General features: G+C 45.2%; 1 protein-coding gene across 1 annotated transcript; it reads left to right on the top strand.

The window, feature by feature from the left end:
• The first annotated feature begins 9,364 nt into the window (after positions 1-9,364).
• LOC128128025 (uncharacterized) lies at positions 9,365-10,674 on the top strand. The gene is made up of 3 exons (XM_052766793.1): positions 9,365-10,070; positions 10,141-10,527; positions 10,667-10,674. Exons 1-3 carry the CDS (start codon positions 9,365-9,367, stop codon positions 10,672-10,674), a joined length of 1,101 nt encoding a protein of 366 aa, XP_052622753.1.
• Positions 10,675-11,660: the final 986 nt, after the last annotated feature.

The raw sequence follows: 11,660 nt of genomic DNA, 5'->3' as shown, positions 1-11,660 counted from the left end.
TTGAAAAACAAAATTTTTGGGTTGTATTTTTGGGTCGTTTCAAGTTGGTATCAGAGCCCTGGTTTGAGGGATTCGGATACACTTCCGGGTGTATCTGAACTCAAACTAAGGGGAAATAAAAAGATTTTTAAAAGGAGAATGTTTTCTAAAAGAATTTTGGAAGCACTTAGAAAGAAAGAAACTTTTAAACAAGATAAGGGTGTGGTGCATGCGATCAGCCGAGCTCAAGTAAGTACTCCCAAATTACCCACACAAGTTATTTGTTCAGTTTCAGTTTCAGTGGAACAGCATGCTAGTATAGGACTAAGGACCTAGGAGGATGCCTTATGTACCTGTTTTATGTGTTACAGCTTTATGAGTATTGCATGCTAGTATTGAGTAGACAGCAGTAGGATAGCCTGTTTAGGTTATGCCTGATAGTATGAGCTTAGCATTGTATGCTAGTATAGTTTCCCGTTTCAGAATAGTTTTGCCTGAGTATGTTTCCTTTATCCGAATGCTGCTTGCTTCGTGCTTTGTGGGAGTTCTGAGTGATGAAAGTTAGCCATTAGGTGAACACGTCACACCACATGTGATCAGGGTTGAATAATCCCAAAGTGCTAGAACTGGCCCTATTACGCAGCTCTTGTTTGAGTCCAACCGTTATAGGGACGGGTCCTTTACTTGAAGGATTATCTGATCTTCGTCACATGTGATGGTGTTCAGGTGGTGGCTAATTAGCATTATAAGGAGACCTTCAGCAGCTGAGGATTAGTTGAGTTGAGCCCGAGGTTTCCCTAGGGCAAGCCTAGGATGAGAGTAGCAGAGATCAGCAGTAGTAGAAGTGACTTGGTGGAGTCAAGGCAGTTCTTGAAGAAAGTACGGATAGATGTGGAAGGTAGTATGGGCCCGTACTACTGAAAGCAGAGGATTCGTACTCGAATCAAGAAAGGTTGCGACAAGACCAGGAAGCTAGTTGTAGTATCAATGATCCCTTGAGATATTTCGGTTTTCTGATGTAGTTGTGATATGTTTCAGAATGGTGGTTTTGCGTTCGAGACCAGCAGCCGGCAGTGGAGGTGCTGGGGAGGGATCAGGTTCAGGCTCGGGGGATGAGCGCATCGATGAGCAGACCCGAGAGTTTCTTTCTTCGGAGATTACGCGCATCATTATAGAGTAGACTCCTGTGATCTTCGGTTCGATCAAGGAGGGGATTCTAGAGCTGATGGATGAGAGATTGGGCACTTTCCGTGCCGAGGTGGCGGCCATGATGGGGTCGCGCACCCTTACTTTCAGGGAGTTCAGGGCATGTGGAGCTCCGGACTATCATGGGGCACGAGACCCCATAGCGAGCACCAGATGGTTGGCGGATGTGGCCAACGCTTTCCATACTAGCAGATGTCCCGAGGGGGACAAGGTCAGATTGGCGTCCTGTCTTCTAAAGGACAGGGCACGGGATTGGTGGGAGGAGGTCGGACATGCCATTGGGGATGATGCAGCATTGGACGCCATGACCTGGGCTGATTTCTCTACCAGGTTCAGGGCGGAGTTTGCACCGGTCATTGAGGTGCAACAGCTAGCTAGGGAGTTTCAGGGCCTCACCCAGACTACAGAGACAGTGGCGGAGATCACCGCCAAGTTCCGGGAGAGGGCTCTTCTCGTTCCTCAGTACGTAGCTGATGAGGAAATGAAGAAGGCCCCATATCATGAGATGTTGCGGAGCGATATCCGCCAGTTTGTGAGCCGGTCCAGCTGTAAAACGCTGGAAGATATGATTGCGAGGGCTCGGGAGAGGGAGATTGATCTCGAGATGGAGAAGAAGAGGAAACCGGAGGCGGTTTCGGGTTCAGGCGGTTCGGGCAAAAAGCCCAGGGTTTCAGATCACAGGTCCAGGGGACAGCCGAGCCACGGTCGATGTGGTAGGTGTGGGAAGATGCACGAAGGAGCGTGCAAGGCAGGGAGTTCCGGCTGCTACAAGTGCGGTCGGATTAGACATTTGAGTAGGGATTGTACGGCTCCTGCTACTGCCTTTGCAGCATCAGATCTGATTTGCTTTCAGTGCAATCAGAGGGGACATAAAAAGTCCCAGTGTCCGAGTTTAGCTGCAGCAGGGAAGGTGGCTGCACCTGCCCCTGCTACTTTGAGGATTACAGATGGCCGGCAGGGCCGAGCTGATGCGCCAGTGGCGAAGAGTAGAGCGTTTCAGATGACAGCAGAGGAGGCGCGGGCGACTCCTGATGTGGTGACGGGTATGTATCTTCCCTTCATCTCTTATTTATTATTATTGATTGAATATTGATTATGATTGTATGTTTTATTTAGGGTCGTTCTTTGTGAACGGCATTTCTGCTTTGGTATTGTTCGATTCGGGGGCTACCCGATCATTCGTATCGCTTGCGCTTAGCAAGAGATTTAGTAGAGCTCCTGGAGAGCTGGATTGTCCATTAGAGGTTGAGATAGCAGATGATAGGACCGTGAGGGTCGGCAGAGTGCATAGAGGGTGTTCTCTTCAGTTGTTTGATGAGCAGTTTTCAGTGGATTTGGTACCTATTCCCCTGCGAGGGAATAAGGTTATTGTGGGCATGGATTGGCTAAGCCCCAATGGGGCGGTGATTGATTGTGAGCTTCAGCTAGTGAGGGTTCGCACTCCCAGTGGGGGAGAGTTAGTGATTCAGGGCGAGAGGCCGCAGCGAGGACCGACCTATTGTTCCGCCGCAAGGGCGAGGCGCTATGTTCAGCAGGGTTGTGCCGGTTTTGTAGCTTACGTTTTGGATGCCCGAGAGAAGGGCAAGGCGACAGTTGATGATGTTCCTATTGTTCGAGACTACCCGGATGTGTTTCCCGAGGATTTGCCGGGGGTACCTCCTGAGAGACAGGTCGAGTTCAGGATCGACCTAATTCCTGGTGCGGCTCCGATAGCCAAAGCACCGTATCGACTAGCTCCCCCTGAGATGCAGGAGTTGTCTACACAGCTGCAGGAGCTGTTAGACAAGGGTTTCATTCGGCCGAGCAGTTCGCCTTGGGGAGCGCCAATTCTGTTTGTGAGGAAGAAGGATGGCTCGCATCGTATGTGTATAGATTATCGGGAGTTGAATAAGGTAACAGTGAAGAACCGTTACCCACTTCCGAGGATAGATGATTTGTTTGATCAGCTTCAGGGAGCGTCTTGGTTCTCCAAGATCGATCTACGCTCCGGTTATCATTAGATGCGGGTTAGAGATGAGGATGTACAGAAGACTGCTTTCAGGACCAGGTATGGTCATTATGAGTTTGTGGTGATGCCATTTGGGCTCACCAATGCTCCAGCCGCGTTCATGGATCTCATGAACCGCGTGTGTAGGCCGATGCTGGATCGGTCAGTGATAGTGTTCATAGATGATATCTTGGTATATTCCAAGACGCAGGAGCAGCATGAGGAGCACCTGCGGGAGGTGCTGGAGGCTTTGAGGAGGGAGAGACTTTTCACAAAGTTCTCCAAATGTGAGTTCTGGTTGCGCGAGGTGCAGTTCCTTGGTCACCTCGTCAACCAGAAGGGTATTCTGGTAAATCCGGCCAAGATAGAGGCCGTGATGCAGTGGGAGGTCCCGAAGTCTCCATCTGAGATTCGGAGCTTCCTAGGGTTGGCAGGGTATTATCGGAGATTTATTCATGATTTCTCCAAGATAGCAGTGCCGCTCACCCGACTGACCAAGAAGTCAGTAGTATTTCGTTGGGGTCCTGAGCAGCAGACAGCGTTCGAGTCCCTCAGGCAGAGATTGTGCGAGGCTCCGTTCCTTACCTTGCTAGAGGGAGTAGAGGACTTAGTAGTCTATTGTGATGCCTCGATCACAGGTATGGGAGCAGTTCTGATGCAGCGAGGCCATGTGATAGCTTATGCCTCGAGACAGTTGAAGCCTCACGAGGCTAATTATCCTACTCATGATTTGGAGCTGGGGGCAGTTGTGTTTGCCCTCAAGATTTGGAGGCATTACCTTTATGGGGTCCGTTGTACTATTTACACGGATCACAAGAGTTTGAGGTACCTTATGGATCAACCGAGTCTGAACATGAGGCAGAGGAGGTGGTTGGATGTGCTAAAGGATTACGACTGTGAGATCCTTTACCATCCAGGGAAGGCCAACGTGGTGGCCGACGCCCTAAGCCGCAAAGTGTCGGCGGCCCCTATCAGAGATCTATGTTTGAGGATGACAGTGATCACTCCGTTGTTGGAGCGGATCAAGGAGGCTCAGGTGGAGGGCCTCAAGGAGGAGAGACAGAAGTGTGAGAGGATCGTGGGCCGAGTAGCCTCGTTTGATTATGATAGTCGTGGTTTGTTGACGCTTCACGGGAGAGTGTGGGTACCGTACTGGGGTGGAGTACGGCAAGTGTTGATGGATGAGGCTCATAAGTCTCGGTTTTCTATCCACCTAGGGGCGACGAAGATGTATCGAGATCTTCGACCTGATTATTGGTGGCCCTACATGAAGCGGGACGTCGCCTGGTACGTCGAGAGATGCCTGACCTGCCGTAAGGTCAAGGCGGAGCACCAGAGACCTCACGACAGGATGCAGCCGTTAGACATTCCCGTGTGGAAATGGGAGGACATCACCTTGGATTTTGTCACCAAGCTCCCCAGGACCGCACGAGGAGTGGATTCGATATGGGTAGTAGTGGATCGGTTGACGAAGAGTGCCCATTTTATCCCGATCCAGGAGAGTATATCGGCGGAGAAGTTAGCCGATATCTATGTGCGAGAGATTGTGGCACGTCATGGAGTGCCGGTATCGGTGGTGTCAGACCGAGATGTCCGTTTCACATCCAGATTCTGGAAGCGGTTCCACGACGAGATGGGTACTCGTCTCCATTTCAGCACCGCTTTCCACCCTCAGACAGACGGGCAGAGCGAGAGGACGATTCAGACTCTCGAGGACATGCTTAGGGCATGTGTCCTAGATTTCGGTGGCAGTTGGGATACGTATCTTCCGTTAGCGGAATTCTCGTATAACAACAGTTATCATGCTAGCATTGATCGACCTCCCTTTGAGATGCTGTATGGGAGGAAGTGTAGGACCCCGATTTGTTGGGGCGAGGTCGGTCAGCGGGTCATCGGGAGCACGGAGGTGGTGCTCAAGACGACTGAGTTGATCCAGCAGGTCCGTAGTAGACTGCAGACTGCTCAGAGTCGGCAGAAGAGCTACGCCGATAGGAGGCGTTCGGACTTGGAATTCCAGGTGGGAGATATGGTCCTTCTGAAGGTCTCACCTTGGAAGGGTGTCATCAGGTTCCAGAAGAGGGGCAAGTTGGGCCCCAGATTTATTGGTCCTTTCAGGGTTTTGGCCCTGGTGGGTCGGGTTGCTTATCGGTTAGATCTTCCTGAGGAGCTTAGTCAGATCCACAACACTTTCCATGTGTCTCAGTTGAGGAAGTGTTTGGTGGATGAATCAGCAGTCGTTCCCCTAGAGGATATTCAGGTTGATAGTAGCCTGAATTATATTGAGAGGCCGGTCGCGATTCTGGACCGGAAGACCAAGACCTTGAGGAACAAGGTAATTCAGTTAGTGAAGGTGTAGTGGCAGCACCGGAAGGGATCAGAATGGACGTGGGAGGCTGAGGAGGAGATGAGGGAGCACTACCCAGAGATATTTGCAGATTCAGCCGTAGCAGACTTCGAGGACGAAGTCTGAGATAAGTGGGGGAGAATTGTAACGACCCGTCTCAGGTATGATAATTCCTTGGTATTTATTTGAAGTTTTATAAGAGGGACTCGGCGAGTTCATAGCCTGACTCGCCGAGTAGGGTCGGGTTTTCGAGCACATGTTAGCTGGCGACTCGGCGAGTCCATATTCTGGACTCGGCGAGTCTGTCCGTCTGGGAGAAACCCTAAATCCCCGGGTTTCCCACTATTTAAGCTACCTTATAGCCCCCAATCTCGCCTCCTTCACCCTCTAAAGCTGTGAGAAAACCCTAATTCGTTCTTGAGTGATTCTAGAGATTTTTGTGTGCTATTGTGAAGGCTTGATGGAGGAGAAGAAGAAAGAAGCAAGGAGAAGGACTGTAGAGCAGAGATTCAAGGGAAAGCAAGAGCTCTTTGAGGTATTCTTCAGTTTTCCTTCTCTTTTATGCCTTAAAACCCTTTCTAGATCTTGTTAATGCCTTTCTCAAAGCCTTATGTTGTTATGGAAGCTCTCTTATGCCGAGATAACCTTAGATCTGTTCATTTAGGAGTTGTAGAGCCCAGATCTATTGCCTTTATGGAGTTGTTTTGCATATTAACCCTAGATCTACCCCTTTTAAGCATCTTTTAGTCTTTATTCCCTTGTTCATGTGTTTGTACACGTAAAGTTGGAAACTTTACGTGGTAAATCAGCTTATTGGACTAAGATCTATCATTTGTATGTTTTGGATTCGAGCAGAATCGAGTGTAGAATAGTTGCATGGCGGCGACTCGGCGAGTCGGAAGAACGACTCGGCGAGTCGAGTCGCGAGTCCCCGATTTCTTCCTTTTGAGCAATGTTGAGTGGGTCCAGTGAGTAGTGAGTGGACTCAGCGAGTTTGAATGTAGACTCAGTAATGGAGGGACTCGGCGAGTTGTTCATACAACTCGACGAGTCCACGGCAATCTTCTTAAGCTCAAGAACAACTCGTCGAGTTGTTCATATGACTCGGCGAGTCGGATAAAGATTGTCTGAGTTCTTGGATCGAATGAGTACTCGCCGAGTTGATGCCATACTCGACGAGTAGCAGCGAGTAGGGTCGAGGAGTGAGAATAGGGACTCGGCGAGTTGGCGGCCCAACTCGGCGAGTCAGGTCAACTGTGGGTTGACTTTGACCGAGAGTTGACTTTGGCCAAGGGTAAAAGAGTCATTTTACCCAGTGCAGTGTTTAGTATTTGATTGAGTGTGTTTATGGACTTGTAGCCGGGGAGATACCGGAGCAGCAGCAGTTAGCTTCCAGAGCTATTCACTCAGCAGCCAGTTCACGAGGTGAGTCCCCTTTCAGTAGGAACGGGTCTAAGGCCACAATGCCAACCCGTTTAGCTAGCAGTAGTATCCGGATTTTATCCGATGCAGTAGTTAGCATGTTTGATGCCTTCGTGGCTCAGACAGGAGTATGTGTGTTCATGTTAAGTGATACATTTATGTTATGATCAGTCAGCTTCGGACTTCGGTCCGATGTCAGCTTCGGACTTCGGTTCGATGTAGGGGACAAGGTCCCAGTCAGCTTCGGACTTCGGTCCGATGTCAGCTTCGGACTCCGGTTCGATGTAGGGGACAAGGTCCCAGTTAGCTCCGGACTTCGGTTTGATGTGAGCTTCGGACTCCAGTCCGATGTAGGGGACAAGGTCCCAGTCAGTCAGCTTCGGACTTCGGTCCGATGGAGGGGGCAAGGCCCCAGTATGTGCTTGATATTTTATTGTATGGTATGTGGTAATTTGGGGGAGCTCACTAAGTTTCGTGCTTACAGTTTCAGTTTTGGTTTCAGGTACTTCCGCTAGCAGAGGGAAGAGCTCGGGTTGATGGCATCGCACACACCACAGCTTCAGCTTTTATCCTGGGAGTTGATTTAGTTCTTGATTTTTATATGACATGGATATGATACAGTTTTTCCGCACAGTATTTTATTATTATTTGAGATACATCATGTATGGTTTTATGATATGACACTCAGATTATGGTTTTTGGTTATGTTGAAAAACGAAATTTTTGGGTTGTATTTTTGGGTCGTTTCATGTGAATTGTGAATTGTTTATTGCTGTGAAACAATGTTGTCAATTGTGAATTATTTAATGCTGTGAAATAATGCTGGGAAAATTATTGTTGAAAATGTGAAATAATGTTGTCAACTAAGGATATCTAACAAGTCACGTGAAAATCACACTTTAGTTGTTGATTGTTTATTGTTATTTGGTTTTGAAAATACTCTTGATTGTTTCAAATCATTATTTTTTTTGTAATGTGTATGATATGCAGTTCTTTATGGAATCATATTTGTCAATTTGTGAATGCTACAATACCTTATCAAATTATTATTGTCTATGATATATTGCTTATTAGAAATGGGAGAAAAACAACAATGGATTTAAAATGCTTATTGGATACTTGTATTGAAGAAGTAGAGAGTGTCGATAGGAAATGATTGAGTTTGCAGAAAGACTCATGGATAAGGCTTGGAAGAGTTCTTAAGGAGAAATTTGGGTTTGAGTTGAGTCAAAAACAAATGAAAAACGCATATGACAATTTGAAAGCCAAATACACAGGATGGGTGTATTTAAAAAACAAAACTGGTAATATATACAACTCTCAAACAAACAATTTTAACTTAACAGCCGAGGATTGGGATGATTTTAAGAAGGTATATACACATTTATATATATATTAAACATTTATGTTTGACGTCGCCAAATATTCTTATACTATTTTTTTGTTACATTTGGGTTTAGGGGCATCCGAAGGCTGCTTCATTGAGAACAATTCCACTGCCTTTTCCAGATCTTTGTGCACGTCTTTTTGATGGAAATAGTGCTACTGGTAATTTTAGGAGTTACTCAACCCAATCATCATTAGTAGCTGGAGCATCCTCTTTTCGTCTTCCACCACTTCAGATTACCGCCACCCCTTTTCATGCAATAGATGATGATGGTGATGACACTTCCCACCATGAGCCACCACCTTCTGCTGCTTCACCTTCTGCCGCGTCACCTTCTGCCGCTTCACCTTCTGCTGCTTCACCATATACTGCTTCACCATCTGGTAACCCCAACAAAAGGGCTAAACCCTCAACTCCTATACCTCCTAGTGCCTCACCGTCTGCTTCTTCACCTGATGGAACTTCTATTACTGGCGACGATTTAGCATTAGAAATGAAAAAAGCTTTACAAAGTTTGACTAAAGGGTATACAATCCCTCAATGTTTAGAGAAGTTAGAGGTGCTTCAGTTAGGCCCCACCGATCCTTTGCGCTTTGTTGCATATCATATTTTTGGAGGGACCATGAACATGAGAGAGATGTGGATGCATTTGCCCGATGTTCCTGAGATATTACAAGGATGGCTTGAGATGACGGGTACAAGTTTAGGAGTTTTGAAGGATGGAAAGATTGTCTGATGATTGTTCTAGTGTTGAAACTATTTGTTAGGTCTTTTTGCCTTTGTTGGAACTATTTTGTTAGGTCTTTTTTCTTTTCTTGGAACTATTTTTTTGTTATGTTGCTACTTGGAATATGGTTTATCTAATGTTTTTTTGGTACTTGAAATATGATTAATGTAATGTGTATTTGCTACATCAAATATAGTTTATGTATGTTTTTTTGCTACTTGAAATATGGTTTATGTAATGTTTTTTTTGCTACTTGAAATATGATTAATGTAATGTTTTTTAAAGTTCTACTTTGTTGATTTTAGGTTCATAATGGATCACGATCAAAAGTTACTTCTCGTAATTCTTATGTACCTGTACATCCGTTTTTTTTGGAAGAGGGGTGTGAAACGATTGCGGGATAATGATTCGGAAATGATAGGAGATGAATACACATTGGAGTTGTTACATCGTAATCGTTTACAATGTGTTGAAGTACTACGCATGTCTCGTGACTCTTTTGTACGACTATGTGCTCATTTTAGAGCAAATTATTCATTAAAGGACAACAAACATGTATCGGTTGAGGAAAAGATGGCCATGTTTTTGATGATGATCGGCCATAATCAACGTTACGTGATTATCAAGCGGAGATTTCAACACTCGAAGCAAACAATTCATAAATTTTTTTATGAAGTGTTGGAAAAAATGATGATTTTCGCACAAGATGTTATAGTACCAACTTCTTTTAATCCGAATCCAAACATTCCAGGACATAATAGGAGGCTACGACGGATTTTCAAAGGGGCGGTCGGTGCACTTGATGGCACTTTGATACATGCTGTTGTCCCTGCTAAGAAACAAGACTTGTATAGAAGTAGGGGAAAGGGTGACTGCTACCAAAACGTATTGGCAATTTGTGACTTCAATATGATTTTCACATTTGTTGTGGCCGGGTGGGAAGGGGTAGCACATGACTCTAGAATATTATCAAAAGCAATAACCGATCCACAATCATCATTCCCATTTCCACCACCCGGTAAGTTTTTGTTTTTTTAAACACTATTATCTTAGTTTGAAAATTGATTAGTGTTTTGCATTTTTTACAGACAAATATTATCTTTGTGATGCCGCATATGCACACACTCGAGGATTTATGGCCCCTTATCGTAATGTGAGGTATTGGCTTGGAGATTTTCGTCAACGACGTGCATTGACCAATAAGGAAAAATTTAACCATGTACATGCAAAACTTCGGAATGTCATTGAGCATGCTTTTGGTGTTTTGAAAGCACGTTTCCCTATATTGAAGAGGATGGCACCATTCCCGTTCGTGACACAAAGAAACATTGCCATGGCATGTTTTGCGCTTCATAATTTTATAAGGAGAGAAGGAATGAGTGATGAGTATTTTGCACGATACGATGAACCCAATGTCTCGTTTCGAACTAACAATGTGGGCGTTGATGATGATGAAGACGGGATTCCAACACATGGTACTACAACAGACCGTGAATATATGACTTAGTTACGGGACGAAATTGCTGATCAGTTGATGCACAATATAGATTGAATTGTTTTAAATGAAATTGTTATTGTAAAACTAATTTTTTTGTTGTTGTATGACTAATTTAGATGCATGAATTTTATTTTCAATGTTATAAGACTATTATTATTAAAATTTTGGTGTTGGAAAATCATTTTATGTTTGTAAAATCATTTTATTTAAAATTTCAATTTATTTCAGCAGCCTGCAGACGTTAAAAAACAAACAGTCTTCTTATTGCAGACTGCAGACGTTTGGTCCACCTCTTCTGCTGCAGAGGCTTGCAGATGTGGTCCGCAGACTGCAGACATTTTGGCTTCAGAAAAACAAACAGCACCTAAATGGTTCTGAGCAAAGGTAGCAAAGGGTGACTCAATGTTTGTCATAGTTCGGTGGAGCGTGTGTGGTTTACCGGCACATCGAATAGGTGACTGTAACATGTGAGGGCACCATGTAAGTTTGCATGGTTATTCACACCCGCTTTGTGATCCTCGGCATCCTAGTCATAAACTTAAATTTTAACATGCCATTGAAATGTTCAATGAATCTCAAAGGATCTAGGAGTTTTCATAGATTTAAAACTGAAATTTCTTTTTCGTTTTTCATGGTGGAAATTAGTGAATCGTCATTCACTTACCTTCAAATATTCTGCAACTAGATTACAGCATCCCTTTTCTAGGTTTTAGCGTATTGTGTTGGGTCCTAGCCTTAGTATCTCATTTGGGTGATTTACTAAGGACTCAATCAATCAACTAACTTGAATTTGTTTTCTCCCGTTTTTTAGTTGTCAAAGTACGACAACTATGGTCTTCCCAAATCCCGTGGAACAAGCATTCCACATGAAGATGATATTCCACGATTGGATCGAGGAACAAGAAATCATGCTTCTCTTCCTCCACCTCCTCCAATTATTCTCCCTAACCCACAAGTTCGAAGGCTTGAAAAGTTCAAGCTCACTCAAGCCCTTTTGGCAAGTAAACATAAAGAAGGAAAGTCGGTGTGTGCACACGTCCTAGGGATGAAGTAACACATTGATAGGTTAAGAATATTGGGATCCGTTGTCTGTGAGGAGATGGCTGTTCA

This window comes from Lactuca sativa, chromosome 8 (genome assembly GCF_002870075.4).
Source record: "Lactuca sativa cultivar Salinas chromosome 8, Lsat_Salinas_v11, whole genome shotgun sequence".
In the NCBI taxonomy this organism is placed as follows: domain Eukaryota; kingdom Viridiplantae; phylum Streptophyta; class Magnoliopsida; order Asterales; family Asteraceae; genus Lactuca; species Lactuca sativa.
Note: the sequence above shows the minus strand (reverse complement) of the source record. Positions and strands in the feature narration are given on the sequence as shown.

Coding starts and splice junctions, on each gene's coding strand:
- LOC128128025 (XM_052766793.1), top strand. CDS start 9,365: ATGGATCACGATCAAAAGTTACTTCTCGTAATTCTTATGTACCTGTAC. Junction 10,071..10,140: donor ATTCCCATTTCCACCACCCG/GTAAGTTTTTGT, acceptor CATTTTTTACAG/ACAAATATTATCTTTGTGAT.